Here is a 21,263-nt window from a genome sequence, read left to right on the forward strand (position 1 = left end):
AATCACAAGTAATAAGTCCACATTCCAGAATGATTGCACATACATAGATGTGCCAACTGGGACCATCAGTTGTGTTGTGCAGGAGGTGGATACAGTACACAGATGATAGTCCTACTGAATAGACTGTTAGAATTTGCATTATGGCAAGAAAAAAGCAGCTAAGTAAAGAAAAACGAGTGGCCATCATTACTTTAAGAAATGAAGGTCAGTCAGTCCGAACAATTGGGAAAACTTTGAAAGTGTCCTCAAGTGCAGTCGCAAAAACCATCAAGCGCTACAAAGAAACTGGCTCACATGAGGACCGCCCCAGGAAAGGAAGACCAAGAGTCACCTCTGCTGCGGACGATAAGTTCATCCGAGTCACCAGCCTCAGAAATCGCAGGTTAACAGCAGCTCAGACTAGAGAACTGGTCAATGCCACACAGAGACACCAGCAGACACATCTCTAGAACAACTGTTAAGAGGAGACTGTGTGAATCAGGCCTTCAAGGTAAAATAGCCACTAGGAAACCACTGCTGAGGACAGGCAACAAGCAGAAGAGACTTGTTTGGGCTAAAGAACACAAGGAATGGACATTAGACCAGTGGAAATCTGTACTGTGGTCTGATGAGTCCAAGTTTGAGATCTTTGGTTCCAACCACCGTGTCTTTGTGCGGTGCAGAAGAGGTGAACGGATGGACTCTACATGCCTGGTTCCCACCGTGAAGCATGGAGGAGGTGTGATGGTGTGGGGGTGCTTTGCTGGTGACACTGTGGATTTATTCAAAATTGAAGGCATACTGAACCAGCATGGCTACCACAGCATCTTGCAGCAGCATGCTATTCCATCCAGTTTGCGTTTAGTTGGACCATCATTTATTTTTCAACAGGACAATGACCCCAAACACACCTCCAGGCTGTGTAAGGGCTATTTGACCAAGAAGGAGAGTGATGGGGTGCTGCGCCAGATGACCTGGCCTCCACAGTCACCGGACCTGAACCCAATCGAGATGGTTTGGGTTGAGCTGGACCGCAGAGTGCTAAACATCTCTGGGAACTCCTTCAAGACTGTTGGATAACCATTTCAGGTGACTACCTCTTGAAGCTCATCAACAGAATGCCAAGAGTGTGCGGAGCAGTAATCAAAGCAAAAGGTGGCTACTTTGAAGAACCTAGAATATAAGACATATTTTCAGTTGTTTTACACTTTTTTGTTCAGTATATAATTCAACATGTGTTAATTCATAGTTTTGATGCCTTCAGTGTGAAGCTACAATATTCATAGTCATGAAAATAAAGAAAACCCTTTGAATGAGAAGGTGTGTCCAAACTTTTGGTCTTTACTGTACATAAACGTTTTGTATATTTTTTTAAATCACCCCACTTATTTGCACATTTCTTTTAATATGAGTGTGCAATTTTGAATAGCTATACAGTATTTTTCCTTATGTGGTAATTTTTCCCTTACTGTACAATCATATTCTTTAGTTTTTTTTCATCTTCTTCTTAGTTTGTCTCTACCTTTTGCCATTTGCCTTCCTCTTTGCTGCTAATATACACTACCAGTCAAAGGATTTAGAACGCCTGTCTCATTTAATGGTTTTCTTCATGTTTATGACTGTTTACACTGCACGTAGACTCTCACTGAAGGCATCAAAACTGAATGAACACATATGCAATTATGTAGCAAACAAAAAATTGTAAAATAACTTTAAATATGTTTTATATTTTAGAATCCTTACAGTGGCCGCTCTTTGCAGTGATGACTGAAATATTAACCTCTGACCGTCTTTCAATGAACCTCTGGGAAGTTCCTTCAAGACTCTTTGGAAAACCATTTCAGGTGACCACCTCATGAAGCTCATGGAGAGAACGCTTAGAGAGCAAAGCAGTCATCAAAGCAAAGGGTGGCTATTTGGAAAAATCTAGAATATAAATATGTTTAGAGTTATTTCACACTTTTTTGTTTACTACATAATTTCACGTGTGTTCATTCACAGTTTTGTTGCCTTTGGTGAGAATCTACAATTTAAATAGTCATGAAAATAAAGAGACCCATTAAGTGAGAAAGTCTATCTAAAGGTTTTGACCGGTAGTGTACCTGAATTTTCCAACTGTGGGACAATAATGGATATTTCTATTTCTACTTTCTCTATTTTGGGCTGTCAAGGCAGGTATATACTGTTCCTCTGGAAGTTACAAATTGATGAATGGTTGGTATTAAACGTTCAGTGGAAGAAGACTACTTTCATACCAGAAAAACTCTTGTTTTATCTTTCATGATAAAATGGTTATCCATGGCATGCAAAAGAACATCATAAAGGAGGTTCTAAAACCCAAGACTGAAAAATAAAAACAATCTGTGTTTTGAACACTGAGAATCTTCAAAGACTCTTCTCCATAAGCCCGAAGAAGAGCTGTTGCTCATTACCATTTGATGGGTTTTAGTCTTCGGATTATTGTCCATGAGGTTCATTATTTTTTAAGCAGATACGTCGGGCTCTATTTTTACACCTGTTGCCAAACGATTAAAAACCTTCCTAACAGTAACAAATTGCTTCAAATTTGATCAATTTCATACCAATTGGTTGGTGATAGAAACTTGAAAGCCTAGTCTTGCAACTATTTCCAGAATTATTAAGCACTGAAAAAAAGTATGGTCAGTAGTTTTAATTACAGTTTGGCAAACATTGCAGTGGTTGTATGAAATCTCAATCTCTGGAATCGTAAACATAACATAACAAACAAAAAAATAATAATTAAGTTAATTTCATTGGATAAATAGGACAAGTTTTCATTTTTCCACTAGAGCTACTGAGTGGCGTAGGGATATGGGGATGGTCTGCGGAAGGATATCACCACCCCCTCCATGCTTCAGCTCTATATCCCCACCGCCCTACAGCCGGTGCCATTTTCCATTGTGAAGAACTACACCCTAAAGCAACGTCGTTGTTAGACATCAGTGTCTTTGCCGAAATGGCAGTGTAAAAGTGTGCCGCCACCCAGCAGCAACCAACAAAACAGTGCATCCAGCCAGTGCACTGAGTCGCTTCTAACTCAGCAACATGTCGTAAGTATTATTTTTTGTTACTTTTGTCGATGACAGCTGTTCCTGCCTACAGTGGCCGCCTGTCTGATAAGGCTGCCGGGGTTTTATAGGAACAGTAGAATCATTTAAAGGGCAAATTTATGATTATTTGTTACACTTTAAGATAAATTATAAAAAGCTTAGCGTCATAAATGATGACTTTGTAACATTCATTTTCTAAAAATTGTATTAACTCGACTGGTATTATTATTATCATTATTATTATAGGGAAAGCACATCATTACTTCCGTTATATCCGATATAGTTTTCCCCTTTCAAATGTCTGCCATGGTCGAGTGCCAGCGTGGCAGAAAATGGGTCATGTGCTGTTTTTTGTTTTTTTTAAATCAAAATGGCGGCTTTCTGTGGGTGGATTTGGAACAAACGTCGCTGCTGTTGGTAAAGGGAGTCTTTTTTTTTTTTTTTTTTTTTTTTTTTTTTGAGACCTTGTTAATGCGCATTGACGTCAGAATCACACGTCCGGTATTCAGGAAGAGACAGGTGACGTAAGGAAAGTCCAACTCATAGGGGGCAGTGTTGTTACAAAATTTATATGTTTTTTCATACACATAATGAAAGAAAATAATGTAATCTAATGAACAGTTTTAAAGTAGAATTACATTCAAAACTATATTTATGTATAAAAATAGATGATTAACTACTAAAATAAGAGAATCAGGGTTTTATCTCCTTAGGGTTGACTCCCTAATAAATTCTGACAATTTTAATGTCGCATTATGCAGTTTATTATGAAAAATGTTGAAAAGCAAGATTTTTATGGGTGGTCTGGTATAGTTTGGGGAAATTGAAGTGTTTTAAATACATTTTGTTTCATATTTTTTAATTTGCATATTAGTTTTTCATTAGTAACAACCTTTTTTAAAATAAACAATCAGGATTTGAAAATGGGTCAAATTAGTAAAATCTAAAATGTTTTTTTCAAACATTTAACCCCTGTTCCCAAGTATGTTTCTGTTGCTTACCACATAAAGTTGCCACTCCCAGTACTGCAGACAAGCATAGTTTCTAAGAAGAAATAAAGTCAATGCAGTGTCTACTGTTTTAACAAAATAAACTTTTTTCACATTAAACATTTATATTATATGTTTATAAAGTATACAATGTTTGACAAATCTTGCATTCCACTTTTCAGGTCCTACGTGGAAACCTTCAGCACTGCTGCATTTGACAGCATAAGAGAGTTGATCGCCACCCTAACTTTGTCACACACCCTACTTGTGACTGACAACGACCACTATGACCATGATAATGAAAAGCTCACAGTTTGGCCTGGAAGACATGGAGGACCTTCTCTGGGGGCCTTCTTCTCCCATGGTTGATGCCATGGACCCCCTTTTTCTTCACCCTGACAAAGACGGACAACAGGAAGGAGGAGAAGGCTCGTTGCCGGGGCATATGTCGCCCCTCGCCGCCTTGGTTCTTTCTTCTTTATCCTCTCCTCCGCCTTTCTACTCTCCTCCTCCCTCACCACCAGCTGTTAACCTCAGTGGTCGGGACAAAGCTGGGACAGAGTCTGACCTGCTCCCCTTCTCTTGGTTGGACCACCCTGTTCAGCTGAGTTCGAGTCGGATGGTTTCGGGGGACAGCAAAGGTGATTGTAAGAAATGTAAACATTTTATTTGTGTGAGGATTAAGGCTTACAATGTGTTTGTGTGTCTCCAGATGATGCACTCTGTGATCTGGACTGGATGGTTGAGAGGGTGGATCTAAGTGATTTTGACCTGGGCTCCCTGATTGATCCCTGCAGCCCTGTTGAAGATTCCCCCAGCTCTCCAGAAGATCTCCTTGCTTCTCTGGATTGTCCCATGGAGCTTGACTCCATCCCACTGCCAACCCTCTCAGCTCCTGTGTGCTCAAGTCCTCCTCCTGCTTCCTTTCCCCACATCCCATCTCTCTCCAGTTCCACTGTTGGTTCAGATCCCTCTGTCATTGCAGTAGATGAGCCTGAATCTTTCCCCGGTGGGCAAGAGGTTCCCTCCTCCCCACTTTTGGTCCCAGAGCCACAAGAGGAGCTTGAAATCAAGTCTGAACCTGCTTCTCCTGGCTCTTCTCCTGCTGTTGTTGATTCTCCATCCTCTCCAGCCTTCACGCTGGACCTGGGCAGTGAAGTGGATATCTCTGAGAGCGAGTTAAAGCCTGTTGTAGCTTCTGTGGTGCCTGAGGTCCCAAAGATCTTGCTGTCCCTTGCCCCGACACGCATTGTCCTTGTGCTGACTCCTAAAAATGATGTCAGGGTCACTCCCACAGCTGAGGTAATCCACTGCTCCCCACCGACTTCTCCTGCACAGACGTCCCCCAGAAGCAGACCCTACCCTGAGCCCAAACACAAATCCAGTCCACCCACCTCCAGCTCCACCTCCCCAGATGGAACTGAAAGGTCAACTCTGAAAGCACCAAAGGACAGGAAACGGAAGATGGAACAGAATAAGACAGCTGCCACACGCTACAGGCAGAAGAAAAGAGTCGAACAAGATTCACTTCTGGTGGAGCATGCTCAGCTGGAGAGGAAGAATGTGGAGCTGATGGAGAAGGCTGAATCTATGGCCAGGGAGATCAAGTATCTAAAAGATCTGATGGAGGAAGTTCGCCAGACTAGGATTAGAAAAGGCCTAAGTGCTGTGGTCAGGCCTGGAGATGGCTGATTGTGATTAGCAAATTAAATGGATCGTGCAGGTTTTTTTATTTTATTTTTTAATTCAAGCTATCAGTATAGCATGTCTTGGAACCTTATTCTACATGTATTCAACACTGGTATTAAATAAATGTATTAATCATATATTTCCAACAAGGAATATGTAACCTTGTCTGAAGCTACTGGCATGTACTTTCTTCCTAGCTATGGACCTCAATATAACTTAAATATAAAATGTATTTTTAAAGTTTGTGTGTAACAAAGTATAACCTGACTATATGTAGAATGAATCTCTTAATAAAGAGTCTTAAACCAAATCAGATCTCGATTTATTGTAATAACTGGTGAACAGAAGCAAAATGTTCTTTCAAATGGAGTGAAAACAACAAAAGGTCATTTAACCAGTGAATGCTGCTTTAGGATGATGATCTGGTGGAAACTCCCGGCATGTATTTTCTTTGATTTGACAATTATATTTAATATATCCCTTTAAAACTAGACTATTCCTGTATAAAACTAACTGGTGATTATTCATAAGGACATTTTCATGAATAACAATCAAGCAGCCAAAAAAATAGTCAACATGAGAATTATTAGTAATGCACTCCACAACTATGCTATGCAAGAGTGACAAGAAGAAAGCAGTTGAAACCCAAAAGAAGTTGGGTTTAAGGTTTTCCACAAGACACATAGGGGACACAGCAAGCATGTGGAAGAAGTTGCTCCAGTCATATGAGACCAAAACTGAACTTTTTGGCATATATGCAATATGCATATTGCTGTGTGGAGGAAAACTAAGAATGGCCATCACTCTGACAAATCTTCCTTCTCATTGAAACAGTGGTGGCAGCATCATGCTATGGGTATTATTTTCTTTAGCAGGGACAAGGAAGCTGATCAGAGTTGATGGGAAGGATGGAGCTAAATATCATACAAGAAGAAAACCTGTTAGGGTATACAACACTTAAAATGTGGTTTATGCCCCAGTCAAAGTCCAAACCTAAATACAATTGAGAACCTGTGGCAAGACTTGATAATTGATGCCTTAAGAAGCTTTCTATCCAATCTGGCTTTACTTGATCTATCTTGAAAAAAGAGGAATAAGCAAACATGACTTAAGTTGCAGCAAAAAATTGGTTCTTCAAAACTCATGGGGGATTCATGGGGGGCTAAATACAAATGTATCCTGCACTTTTTGTTAAAAAAAAATTAAATAACATACCCTTTGTTTTTCCACTTCAAAATCTTGCCCTAGTTCGTATTGGTCTATCAGATACAATTTCAATGAAAGACATTACACTTTCTGGTTGATCTTTTCAAACATCTTGGACCATCTTGTCTTTCAACTTATAAGACAACATGTTCCAAAAGATCAAGGGGTATGAATACTTTTCCGAGATGCTGTACATTTCTGGATATGGAATTGACCTGTTTGTCTTGTAAAGTGCCTTAAAGTAACACATGCTGTTAATTTCTGCTAAATAAATATCCTGAACTGAATTAGGTGATTGTAAATGTTAAGAAGCCATGTTGTCACACATGGCAGACATTTTGAGAAAATACCATGTTTTTGTTTGAACTGTCATTGGTGTTACCTTATGAGCCACAGGCTGGGTCAAAGTAGTTCAAATAAATGTGTACTGAATGTATAAACTAATCTTTACCTTCATATTATTGTTTGTGACCTGAAACAAAAGCCTAATGATGTCCATCTGTTATAGACCTGGGTAATGAAAAAAGGGAGGAAGATAATAAAGCCCGCCTGACCTGCAGCAAACCGAACTCACATGACATTTAAATCAAATGACGGTCATGTGAAGTAAATATTACACTTGCACAAAACTAAAAACAATTTGAATGTTTTGCTTTGGGTGGATTTAATTCTTATAATAACAAAATTAACAGTCTTCCTGTAACTAAAGACCTGCATCTAAACCTTAAGTGCACATTTGTCACAATGTCCGCCGGGAATTGGGTTTGGATGCTGACGTAGGCGAAGTCCAAACAACATTACCCACAAAAATGCTTGCATTCATCCTACAACTGGCCCTCGGTGGACATGCAGTAATTGGCCCGGGCTGCGGTCCAGAAAGCTTAAGGGGAGATCTATACACAAGTGGAAATGTGCCAGGGAGAAATGGTGCAGAGCAAGTATGCAGATCATTTTCTCCTGGGAAAAAATGGGAGGGGAAGGAAGAAAAATGTCACTTTCTGGTATCTGCATGTTACTAATTTATAGAAGTTAAGATGCAACCGCAATCAGCAAACGTTTTCAAATTCTATTTCTGGTGGCGGTAATTATTAGGTAATACACTATTGTAGTATCCAGCTTGCTCAGCCGCCATCTAGTGGTTATTTATACCCCCTATTACTGTCTCCTCCAAAGTAAAATTAAATACGATTTTTAATTAATTATACGGGGGTATCTTTTCAAAATGTGATAATTTAGAGGTCGAATGATCTCCTTACTGCCTCTGAAGAGGATCTAGTTTTATGTTCTAGACCTGATGAGTCTGGGTGCTGCTGCTAAACACAATGTCATTAGAAAAAGAGTTGAACATGTTGGCATTAGAGGGGCAACTTTAAACTGTTTCTGATATATTTCAGGTTGTAAATGTTCAGAATGAACTATCAGTTCATACCAAAGTCATGTGTTCCACACGGTTCTGGACTTTCTTGGGGAAATCTTACATTATGATATTGATACTATACAGTATCTACTGTATAAACCCAAACAAATTCTACAGCCTTCAGAGGCAATAGGCTCTGGATGTCCTGCAGCTTACTACATCTGACCCTCAGCAAAACAGATTCATTTGTCTCTTTAACGCTCAGAGATTCACTTTTGACACAAATGTTACAATCAGAAACTTTTTTTTATATTTGCTTAGACCTGCCTTTAATTCTCTATCAGAAAAGTAATTCATCCTTCCATCTACAGAACATTGCCAAAGTCCCAAACATATTTTCAACGAGTGATGCTGAAAAACGTTTCCATGCATTTTCTTTCAGGATGAATAATTGTAACGCAATTTCGGCTGACTGTCCAAACAACTCCCTCCAAAATGCTACAGCCAAGGCTTCCTCAAACAGTTATTCTGCACTGCTGGTCTCTCTACATTTATGCCCTGTGAAATTGAACTTTTAAAGATCTCATTATCATATAAAATACTACAAGACGTATTATCCCTCAAGGCAAAAGGGTCTAAACTGTTTCCAGAATTTCCCAGTCCAGAACTGAAGGCGAGGCCTTTCGCTTTTAAGACTCCTTCTTCAAACTTTATTATTGAGGAGTAATATTTTTAAAGCACTGTTATGGCCTGCTGCCTATCTCCAGGCAGTTCATTGGGCGGGAGGCGGGTCACCAATCAAAGGACAACATAGAGACACGCCGGACAAGCCACTATGCAGGTACGAGGACAAGAAATTGCTCTTTATATGTTAAAGGTTGTTGGCCCCTAACCTACGGTGCCAGGCTGAGAAGAAAAAGCATTAAACAGAAGAACATCTAAGAAGCCCATGGTAACTCTGGAGGAGCAGCCTGGAGATCCACCGCTCAGGTGGAAGTATCTGTTGACTGGTCAACTATAAGTTGTGCACTCTTCAAACTTGGCCTTTATGAGAACATTGGTAAGAAGAAAGCTATTGCTGAAAAAAAGTCATATGCTGTGGGAATGCTTTTCTTCAACAAGGACGTGAGAATGTAACAAAATGAATCATTATCCTGCTACTAATGCATCACTTTGTGATGGTCTGTTACATAAAATTCCAATAGAATACATCAAAACCTAAATATATGAGCAAAGTTAAACACTACAATCAAAGCAAACAAATACCCACTAGTATATTTGAACCTTTTATTGTTGTCGGAGGATGAACAAAGTACTGATGATGATACAAGATTTACCACAGTCAGTAACGTCACTTTGGCTGCAGTAAAGTCGTAGAACTTACACAGTGCAAAATGCTTTGCTAAGAGCTTTCACTTTAACGTATTTTCACGTTGCAAAATATACACAGCATATACAACATATTCACAATTAAGAGCAAGACTCAGAGTGAAAGTTTGCCACATCCTGGTAGGAAATGTTAAAGGCATGCTCGTCACACTAAGTGCTGCGGTAGCCTACGTCACTAGGAGAAGCACGGAGTCAGTAAAACACAGAGAAGGCTGGGTCAGGGTTTTCTTTTGTTCCTCGCTTCATGTATAGAAAAGGAGATTTGGCTGCCTGGCAGTGGTGTCCGTCACATGTTGAACAGGCTTCCTTCCCCTTCCTCTTCCACTGTGCCTCAACATTTCTTGCGTTAGTACAGATGAGGTGGAAGGACGTGAATGCCACACCAGAGAAGTCACAGGTTTATTTTCAAGCAAGATTCAGAAGAATAAGAAGTGAGGTTGCCTTCAACTCTTTAGGCACTCGTTTGTTCGCATGCAGTGTCTTTACGTGCCGCGGACGGCTGAATATACGTTTACATATTACTTTTTATTCAAATTGTTCCTTGTTAAGAAAAAAATCGTACGTCAGGAGCTGATGTCTCATGGATGTAGAAAAAGGTTAGCAGGTAGTAAAAGCCCCCGCGCGAGCTCTGAATGGTTCATGAGGTTATTTAGTTTGTGTAACATGCGAAAGCTTGCCGTAGCGTTTTAAGGATACAGCTTCCAGGCTCCCGCTCTCACGCTGTGATGCTGAGGCACGGAGATGAATCTACCTTGTCGATATTTGCGCTGGATGCATGACGGTTGCAGAGCCAGCCCGAACTGCTCTGCTGGGATCTGAGGCTGCACGGTTTCAAGGCAGCCTTCCCTTTACTCTTTTGTTCTCCTTGAGAAAGAAGGCTAAGCAACGGTGCAACAGAATATGCACTATTTTACAAAATGTATGTTTGTTTTTTTTTAGCACGGGAGAGCTGCTTCTTGTTGTCTAAACACACAGAATCTCTCCGGCTGGATTCATGATGTGACTCACGTCTGCAGTTTAGCAAACAGCATCGATCAGCTTTTTCCTAAATTGCCATATTTTCCCCTGAAGGGATCAGTTCAACCCGACTCCCTGAGCAGACCCTATTCGAACTTTAATGAAGGCAATTTTGATATCCAGAATGTGAATGTGGATCACACACGGTGAAAACTACGCTTGTGTCTCCGCCCTGTGGAGCTCAGTTTTTGTTTTACGCTGGAGCTGCTTTACCTCTTCAAAGCTGCTGCAGCAGGAGACAACCTCACCAAGGCACCCGCTTATCTTCCATAAAACAGAAATCACCGATTGTAGCTTCATTTGAAAGTCAAAGTGAACATGGATTTGCAATGATGTCGCTTTAACAGCAGCAGAGTTGGAGTCTATTCCCAGTGGTATTTGGATCCGGTTAGTAAAGGCTGAGCTTTGCTGAGTGAACAGTGGGTATGGTCTTTATAAGAAAGAGCTACATGTCCCAACTCTTGCTTCTAACCCTTTTGTTCTTCCCTGAATCTTTTTGGATTTACTGAGGGAGATTTTAGATGAGGCGAAGGTTACATGAGGTGATGTTTGGGGTCTACCGAAGACAAAGCCAGGGAACACTGGCTCCCCCCCAGCTCTGGGGCGTTCTTGTCACTGCAGCTGGCATCCCCGGCAGTCGTCCTCCGGTTCGGTGTTGTCCGAGGAGTAAGAGCTCTCCTCGCTCACTGTCAAACGAAACACCAAAGCGTTAGTGTTAATTGGCTCTAAAAACATGTAAAACAAACTCCATCTACTTAGGGTCTGATCGATGTGTTGGCAGCCCTGGTTAGACTTTTAAAAATGTTTTACTGTGAGGTTATACTAGTTGCAGTAAAAGATGTTTGGTTTTAAACTTTAGATCATGACTCAAAACCTGAATAGATGTTTCTATGGGAATTTCCCATCAGTTTAGATTTAATGGCTGCAGTTCAGCTTCTTATCGACGCACAACGTGAAAGCAGCAGCCGGCTGACTTGTGCATGCAGCTGGTGCACGTTTGGGAAAAATGATTGCTGAATGACAGATGCAGGCCCTCAGATCACATCTCTTTTATGGAAGGGCCGGCTTGTATAACGTAAGCATTGCACTGTAGTAAACAAGGTGGCGGGTTTAAATATTCTGCCTCCAGTCCAGATCTGTCTCTTCCCCTTTACAGATTTCTTCTGTTTCTGCTTTTTTTTTTGTCACACTTAAATGTTTCAGATCATCCAACACATTTTAATATAAGACACATATAACCAGTCCATCTACTGGAAGATGATTTCAGAAGATTATTATTACATAGGGAAAAAAGTAACTGCCTGCCATACTAGCTGCTTGTGCCATCCTTGGCTGCATCATCTGCCATCAAGCTCTTGCCATAACAGGCAGTGAATCTTTTACATCACTGTGAAAGACTCTTCTTTGCAGAGTTATTTTTAATTCGGCATCATCTCAGAGCTTTTAAGCATGAGCAGAATGTTTAATGTCATGCCATAGTATGTTAATAGGATTTAAGTAGAGACTTTAACTAGGCCCTCCAAAAACCTTTGTTTTGTGTTGTTGTGCCATTCAGAGATGGGGGTTACTAGTGCGGTTTCGTTTTTTTATCCTTTTTAAGGGTGCTTGAGCTTAAGGGGTAAAACTGATGGCTGGACAATCTCCTCCAATTATTCCAAGTTGTCCAGTTCCTGATAAAAAAAGAAATCAAATCAGCCCCACACCATCACGCTACCACTTCCAGGTCTGATTGTTGTTCTGATTGCTTTTTCTGATGCTCTGTTAGTTTTACACCATATCTAACAAGAGAAACGTCGTCAAATTATTTTACCAAAGGTTGTGGGGAACATGGAGATGGTAAATATGAGACGGGCCTTTGTGATGTTTTTGGTCAGCAGTGGTTTTCATCTCGAAACTCTCAAGGAGGACAGTTTTCTTCCAGTCTCTTTCTTACAGCTGAATCATGAACTCTACATTAACTGAACCAAGAGAGGCATGTAGTGCTTTAGATGTTGTTCTCGTTTCTACTGAGACTTCCTGGATGCTTTGCTAATGTGATCTTGAAGTACATTTAGCAGGCCAGTCACTCCTGTCAAGGTTTCAGCCACGTGTGAATAATGTCTCTCACTGTGGATCACTAGTCCCAAATCCTTAAAAAAGGTTTAGAGAGACTCTTCTGTCGTTGTTTTTTATCTGATTGCTTTAGGTCACATCATCATCTAATTCATCAGGGGCCTCATGTACAAAGTGTAACTATGCACAAAAACCTCGCGGCTCAGTTATGCACAATTCGGCATGTACAAAAATTAACGCGGCGTAAGAATATGCGGAAGCCACGCAAACTTTTTTTGTTTGTTGACAATAATAAACTACAGAGAACTAAAACTCACATGAACACACTGAAATATGACCCAGTTCAGTTTTTTGGAATTCACGGACCATCAGTCTGATGTTTTTTCACGAGTTTGAGCTTTTATGGTTTAAACCCGAGTGATCAAACTGAATTACATTTGGCCTCATACAAAACGTAACACAGCTCAGGAAATGATGGAAACAACCATACAGATGTAAACTGTAAAACTTCCTCTGTTTTTGTCTGTACGCTGAGGAGCATAGACTGCATGTGAATCAACTCGGGGGCACTTTCATTCTCACTGAAAAAGAAAACTGTGTCGGATAAGCAGAATACCTCCTAACATGTCAGGTTTGATGATTCCTAAGGTGGACAAGCTGGAGACAATCACACATGTCCATAAATAGCTGCATAAGGTTGCGCGTAATTGTAGAAAAATGGCAGCTTTGGCACAGCTGGAGGACATCGCCAATAAAGAAGCTGGAGGAAGCGTTTTTTTTCAGAGATCATACTGATCAGCTGGTACATGATGATGCATGGCTTATCAGCCGGTTAAAATTGCCCAGGGCAAATATTTTGGAGCTCTGCATAGAGCTGGCCTCAGTGTGATGGCAGGAGGAGCCATGTGTCACCTATGGTTCAAGTTCTCATTACGCTGTGGACCTTTCAGCCGGAGCTTTTAAGATGGAGCTGAGAGGCAGGTTGAGAATTTAACAGTTACCTCTGAGCCAGGCCATGCCAGCCATAGGGGACGGCCTCATCCGTATGTCGCTCAGATATGTATTAAATTCCCCTAACCTGTGGCTAAAATGGTAAACATTATATTGCAATTTGCCACTTTCTAAATGTAATCATAGCTATGGACTGCTTCAACGACACCATCTGTAAATTAATTTTCTTTTGTGAATAGAAATCATCTTCATACAATATGTGCAACCTATGTGATGCACAGATGTGTCCCATGAACGCAACGGCACGTTGGCCTCCTCAACTCAAGATTCCTTTCTACTGTAATAATATTATAATAATAGTTATAATATTCTATTCTATTCTAGGCAGTTTCACACATCTAAATTTTTTTGTGCACCGTAAGTTTTATAATTTCTCCCTACCGCCAACTTTTAGTATGAAAGCTGCACACTCTTTTGTACATGAGGCCCCAGGTCAATGGACTTGTTTTAGTTTTGCTTACAGTTTAGTGGCCTTTGGTGTTTTGTAATGTGTTATATTTTTTTGCATGTGGTTAACTTTAATTCTTTCTTGAGCTGCTGTTACTTTAGAACAAAATTGTAAATGAGATTTAGTTATCTTTCCTGGTTAAATAAAGTATTAATAAATGATGTGGTCCTTTTTGAGACCTTTTGCCCTACTTCGTGTTGTCAGACAGGATTTAATCGAGTGATTTCTTGATTCTACAGGTATGGCAATAATCAGGGTTGGATGTAGCTCCTTAAATTAAACTGAAAGATGTGGCGAATCACAGTTATTAAGATTTATAAAGTAGGCAGATATATTTTTACATAAGGTCAGGGTGGTTTAGATTGCTTTTTGTGTTTAATGAATGAAATCATTTGAAAGCTGATTTTTGTATTTACTCAGGCTGTCTTTGTCCTTTATATAGATTTATTAGATGGTCATAAACACTAAATTGTGACAAAGAAGCAAAAGGAGAAGAAATTTGGGCTTTTATTTTTTTGGTCAAGAACACAAGAGAAATTAACTCTGAGAATAAAAAGTGTGACTTACACCACTCTGTCTGGATGGGGAGGAAGGCCTGGTCACCGTTTTCCCTGATCATCTCCTCTATCCTATCCAGAAGCAGCGACACACTCCTGTCCTTGCCGGGTGTCTTACTGTCCAGGACATGGTAATAGTTCCCACAGTACTCAAGTAGTCTCTGCAGCTCCCGCCCTCCCCTGAGGATGTGCTCCTCGATGGGCGTGTGTCCCAGCCAGTCACCACAGCTGAACAGCACCATGGTGTGGAGGCACGCATTGTCTCCAAACAAAGTCTCGATGTGCGCCAGGAGCGTCCTCCTCTTCCTGGCCGTAAGGGATGAGACGACGGGAAGAACCAGGAGCAGGGTGTGGGGTCCCGGCCTTAGGAGGGCGGCGCCGCGCTGGGACTCCTGTCGGATTCGCTTTGGGGTCCGGCTCACCGAGAACCAGTCCCAGCCCGGGGTGTCGACGATCGTGATCCGGCGGCCACACACAAGCGCTTGCCTCCTAAGGCACAGCTCTGTCTCCTGACCCGACTCGAAGAATCGACGGCCCAGAATAGAGTTCCCCACCGAGCTCTTCCCGACGCCCTTCCAACCCAGCAGCAGCAACCTCAACTCTGGAGGTCGAAGCAGAAAAAAGAAACAATCTAAGCAGAATCAAATATCAAGGGTTCCTTCAAGCACCCATCTGGTCTGTTATTTTCGCCTGAACAGCTTTACAACACCTGTTCACTTTACCCTCTCCTTCGCTGCATGACTCCCTTTTACACACACACACACCCACACACTCCCTCATACCTCGGGGAGGTCCTCCGATCATCTGCTCCCTCTGCCTGGCGTGCTCCTCCATCCTCATCCTCTCTTCCTCCAGCGCTCTCCGGGCCTGCTCTTCCTCCAGCAAAATCAATTCATTCACCTCAAAGTACCAGCCTGTGTGAAGTCAGCAATAAATGATTTAGCCAGTCATTTTAGGGCAGCTTTGTAACACAAATGGTGGCTAGATTAATAATGCAACAGTCATGGAGGCTACATGAATACTGTATAAGCAGCGTTACTATTTATAACAGCATTATACCTCTATGCTTAAAACTTTAAAGAAGTTGGGACATAAATTATATTGCAAACCTTGGTTGTCGGTGACAATTTCTTCCACCTTTTCCATCAGTTCAGGTACTTGAGTGTTTTCCTCTGAGTCTTTAAGGGTGTTATCAAAGGCATGATATCTGTCGAAAAATAAAAAATACCAATATTTGGTTTTCAAAACCTTGTACATAAAAAAAACTGAAATGATTAGTGTCCATTTGTATTCAGGGTTCAGGGTTATTGGAAGATGAGTCTTATGTCTTCTGCAGCCCCTAACAGGTTTTCTTCCAGGGGATGCCCTGTGTTTAGTGCCATTCATCTTCTCATCATACTCAGATCAGCTTCCCTGGCCCTGCTGAAGAAAAGCACCCCACAGCATGATGCTGATAGTTTGCAAAAAGGATTACATCATCTACACATGGTTCTGTTGAGCTGCAAGCTGGACTTTCTGGGTTCTCTCTCACAGAGGCTAGATTTGTGGAAAGCATAGATGATGTTTATACTATTAACAGATTCTCCCATCGGAGTCATGAATCTTTGCAGCTCCTCCAGAGTTATGATTTTAGGTAGAGGTTAAGGTGTTCTGTACTAGTGCTGTGGTTCTCAAGATCCCTTAAAACCTGGAAACTCCTTGAAACTCCTGGTTTTCTTCAAATGTAACAACGTTTTTAGCTCTGAAAGCGTTGAACATCTAGAGGTTCTTCAAAGTTTGCTGGAATTACATTTTTATGATTAAAGCAATGGTCTTGAAGAGGGTCTCACATTGGTTTGGCCTTGGTCTTGGGCATTGTCTACAACAACAATGTATACAAATACACACCAAAACAAAGATAAATATACAAATCATTTTCTTTCCATCTCACAGCTTTGTTTGTGTTGGTCAATCAGATAAAAGCCCAATGAAATACATTAAAGTTTGTGAAAGTAATGTGACAGATATGAATAAAGTGAAGCACTGTACATATTTAAAAGACCCTGTTAAATGACTGAAATCATCCCCATGATTCAGAGTGCCGCTGTGAAAGCTAAGCTTCCTCAACAGTGAGAAGGCGTACTGCTGATACTACCGGCACCATTTTTACTCACACAAATGACAAGAAGGCCTTGTGCCATTTCATCATAAAATTATTAAATAGGACCGTGATTAGATACAGAAAAAATACATACAATGCATTTTTCTTTTAGGTGCAGTGGTGACCTGAAATATGAATGAAACATATAGCTTCATAATTCTTGCTTTTTCTGATTTGGTGTTTTGACAGACCTACTGTTGCACATAATAGGTTCTTTGGCAATTTGAAATGGTGCAGAACAAAAACAATGTCAGTCAGTCATTTTCTACCGCTTATTCCATAGTGTTTGTGGTATAGCTGACCATTTGACCTTGAACTTTGGGTTAAATGGGATCGGGTCAAAGAGCCTCAGAATATTTCTTTGGTCTTACATAAGATCACCTTAAGCTTCACAAAAAATACTCCTTGACTCATAAGAGAAAGGTTAAGGTGTTTCTACAAGACCTGAAAAACGTTGATGGGTTTTTGTTTTCCTGTTCACTCTTGTGCCATCATGTTCTCAACAGTCAGAGATCTCTTACAACTCCATGCAATGCAGATTATTGTCGTACCTGCTTCCACATCTCTCCACCAGCCACTGCAGCGTCTCTCCAGTGTTGGCTATGTGCTCCTCGATGAACACGCCTTTGGGCAGCTTGTCCACTCCAGTAAAGAGGACCATGCAGTATCTCCAGGTGCCTCCACCCAGAGCCCCCAGCTGCTCCTCTGCAGCCTTCCTCTCTCTGTCACTGAAGGGCTGGGTGATCGACACCACCAGGAGAATGGCGTGTGGTCCAGGAGGGCACAGAATGGCCCCCATGCAGGGGCCCTCACTGTCCAGGCTCGGCGGGGGCCGAGCTGGGCTGTCTGATTCGGCGCCAGCATTATCGTCTGTATCGGGTTCTTCATCGTCCTCTGGGTCTGCTGGGATGGCCCAGCATGGAGTGTCGACTACTGTGACTCGTCGCCCGTAGATCTCCGTCTGACCCACATTGCTGTGGGTCGTCTCTGTCCCGGCATCAAACATCTCATCTCCTAGGATGGTATTGGCGGAGGAGGTCTTGCCCGACCGGGGTCCGCCGAGGATCAGCAGCCGCCGCTCAGGGGGGTGGCGACCCCGGTGGTCCCCTATTAATTAAAAAATAAGAAAACAAGATTTATTGATTGCATTGATTAATTGGCTTTGATTTGAGAGGAAAAACATGAAGTGAGCAACTTTAAATGTACCTCCAAACTAACACTGGAAGTACAAAACAAATTTAACTAACAGAACTGCAAACATTTCAGTAACAGGATGTGACTGGAAGCACATTGCAGATATTAACATGTTTTTAAACTTGCAGCCTTATCACTCATATATATATAGAAAGCCTTACAATAAATCCATCTTTTTTTGCAGCAGGATATTCTTTAACTGATGATTAGAAAAATCTGACTGTTAAATTTACTATGTTGCTTCAATGAGGAATATTAGGAAATAATTATTGGTACCCTCAACAATCCACTAAAAACTCAATAAAACTGTTTCCGTTTGCACCTTTTTAAAATCATCAGTTTTAAAGAACTTCTAATTATTAATCCATCTGTTTCTGTTTCCCTTGGATTTAGATCTAAAGGCCAATTATCTTAGTCACTCTTAAAAATGGAAAAGACGAGAGAACACGCCATAAAAGTAAAGCAGGTGTTAATTGATTTTTTCAGTCAAGAAATATCTACTTGTATAAAATTGCTCATATCCACAGTCATATTGAGAACAGTGGCAAACAAGTCTGATAAGGACCAATACATACTAGTGAGCAGGATGGCAAGGGAGGTAAACGAAAATCTTTAACGCTCATTGTAAGAGAACTGCAGCAAATGGGTCATAAGGTCTTCATAACAACTATTAAATGCCGTTTACATACCTACCAGCAGCGTGGGATTGACGCCAGGAGAAAGCCTTTTCTTTCCTACCGTCACATATGTGAAAATGTGAAGATTGCTAAACTCTACTGGGACTTTAACTGGAACTGTGTGCTTTGTTTAGATGAGCCTAAGGCTGATCCCTTGGCATGTAATTGAGGTGGCGGTTACCATATCCCACAGAGAAAAGGGTCACTCCTCCAAGAAGCTGATACATCACCAGTTCTTATTGATTCCTATCAGGTAAACATACGTGACTTAATATCGCCTGTACCAGTTATAGGAACAGTTATCAATCCTGCAGCAGACATTATTTTTATGCCTGATGGAAATACCTAATGGCAAATGTACCCTGTCGAAAAATAAATCTACTCTAATGTATTTAAAATATATTAAGACTTTTAAAAATGTACTACTCAAAAATATAACATAGGGCATATAATTGTTAAAAGAATTGAAGACGTTCAGTACACAAATATGTAAAACTTTAAGGGAATTCTGATGATTAGTCCGACTATAGTCAAGTATTTCAAATGTAATATGAATATTACATTTTATTACGTATATCTAACTTAACATTACAGTGTTTTTTCAATCTTTGTTCTTGCAGTGATGTATTTTGAAGAGTCATTTTTGTTGCTTGTTGAGAAAAACTGAATATGAATAAAATAGATTGATATCCATGAGAGCTGCTGATTAATGTTAATTATGAATGATACAGAACGTAATAATTACAATGGGTAAAATACCATTGAAAATGTGTCAACTGAGAAAGTTTCCAAGTCTGCCCATGAACAATTTCTGTTTTTAAGGCAAGCCGTTTTCTTCCCACTGCTCCACAGGAACAACTGGGATACCCTTTCCCATAAAAATGAATGGTTTGGGGCTAAGAATTAAAAGCACAGGGGTGAAATGGGATTTAACCTAACATTGACCTTTTTGGCCACAAGCACTTCTAGTGGGTCTGAAGTAAATCAAAGGAAGAATATGTGGGAAAGTACCTCATGCCCACTTGGTAAGTATAGAGGAGGATCTGTGATGTTGTGGGCCAGTTTTTTTTTTCAAAGGTTCCTGGGAGTCTTGCTACAGTGCATGGCATCATAAAATACAAACCTTGTAGACTCTACCGTTTACTGAAAATGATTCGTCATTGGGTATTTCAACAGGACAGTGACCTATTGCCATATTACAACAGAAATGGTTCACAGGACATAAAATCAACCTTCTTCCATGACCATCTCAGTCCTGAAACCTAAATCGTATAAAAAAACAACTTTGGGGGGGAATAGGGAACTGAAGGGAAGAGAGCATAAGGCAGGACCATCTAGAGAGATGCAGGGGGGGATGGTCAAAGATCTCTCTCTGTGTCAACCTAGTGAAACCTCACAGGAGAAGTGCTGTCCTATTGACATAGATGGTTGTACAAAGTGAATGTGACTGGCACCTGTGGAAAAGAGAGGAATGGGCTAATTATCATGTGTCCTGACTAAAAAGTTATAAGGCAATGAGACATTTTGATGAAATGGCAACAGGGCTGAATTTGGATGCTCAGCAGCTGGCAGGAGAAGCGGCGAATGCCCTGAGAGGAAGAGGAGATGAGGAGAATATGAGGAGCTGAGAGAACTTCATTGATTTCCTCCTGTGGAGGACTGCTGATGAGACTTTCTGTGTTTGTAGCTAATTCCAAGTAGAGCAACAGTTTGCCTATTTACAGAAAACCGAGAAAGAAACAGAGCCGAGAGTTTCCTAGGGGTGGTGTGGTCAAATGAAGGTTGATGATGCAGAACCTGTTCCAGCAGACAATAATAAAAAAAAAAGACTTACCAGTGTCAGAGGCAGAGGACATAGCAGCCATCTTGAGCGTTGAACCTCTGGCTTCCTCCTCCTCGGGCCCCCTCCTTCGTCTCCTTCTTGCCTCCACGGTGAATTCCTTTCCTCTGGCTCCTTCAGAAAGTGAAGTGGCGTACACACGGCTGCTTCTCAGCTTCTACTTTCACTTCAACCCTCATGCTACTGCAGTGTTAGTCACTCCATCTTCAGTTTGTTGTCTCCCACTCTTTCCTCATTCCTCCCACTCCCTCAGCTCTCTTCTGCAATCTGCTGTATCTCCCTTCTTCCCCTCTTGAGCAACTCTAGACCTCTTCTCTGTCCTCTTTAGTGTATCACCTTCTCCTTCTCCCTCCTTGTCTGCCAAAGCTTTCTCCTTTGCCTTTTTTTTTTTTTATATCTCCAAGCAGACGAGAAATATTGTGCAATGCAGGAAACTGGAAGCCAAATCCAACTCTGCCTTTGCAGCTCCAGAAAGATGTCTTCTCATTTCTCTGTTTTTCTGAGTCAAAGCGGGGAAAATGTTCCTCCCACTCACTCCTATCACCCAGCAGCAGCAGCAGCAGCAGAATGGACCTGTATGCAGACTGCAGTTCGGAGGACTGATGGAAGGAAGGATAGACGGAGAGAGGGAGGGTCAGAAGTAAGAA

The 21,263-nt window shown here is 41.2% G+C and overlaps 2 protein-coding genes across 2 annotated transcripts; one reads left to right on the forward strand and one right to left on the reverse strand.

Annotated features, from left to right (window-relative positions):
* The first annotated feature begins 2,884 nt into the window (after positions 1 to 2,884).
* LOC124863824 (cyclic AMP-dependent transcription factor ATF-4-like) lies at positions 2,885 to 6,038 on the forward strand. Its single transcript, XM_047358327.1, has 3 exons — positions 2,885 to 3,050; positions 4,222 to 4,680; positions 4,752 to 6,038. Exons 2-3 carry the CDS (start codon positions 4,326 to 4,328, stop codon positions 5,729 to 5,731), a joined length of 1,335 nt encoding a protein of 444 aa, XP_047214283.1. The 5' UTR covers positions 2,885 to 3,050; positions 4,222 to 4,325; the 3' UTR covers positions 5,732 to 6,038.
* Positions 6,039 to 9,564: 3,526 nt separating this feature from the next.
* On the reverse strand, positions 9,565 to 21,118 carry LOC124863699 (GTPase IMAP family member 8-like). The gene is made up of 6 exons (XM_047358134.1): positions 20,611 to 21,118; positions 17,457 to 18,012; positions 15,875 to 15,972; positions 15,548 to 15,679; positions 14,776 to 15,366; positions 9,565 to 11,383 (listed from the first exon to the last, which is right to left on the reverse strand). Exons 1-6 carry the CDS (start codon positions 20,639 to 20,641, stop codon positions 11,310 to 11,312), a joined length of 1,482 nt encoding a protein of 493 aa, XP_047214090.1. The 5' UTR covers positions 20,642 to 21,118; the 3' UTR covers positions 9,565 to 11,309.
* Between the last annotated feature and the right edge of the window lie 145 nt (positions 21,119 to 21,263).

This window comes from Girardinichthys multiradiatus, chromosome Y (genome assembly GCF_021462225.1).
Source record: "Girardinichthys multiradiatus isolate DD_20200921_A chromosome Y, DD_fGirMul_XY1, whole genome shotgun sequence".
Taxonomy (NCBI): Eukaryota; Metazoa; Chordata; class Actinopteri; order Cyprinodontiformes; family Goodeidae; genus Girardinichthys; species Girardinichthys multiradiatus.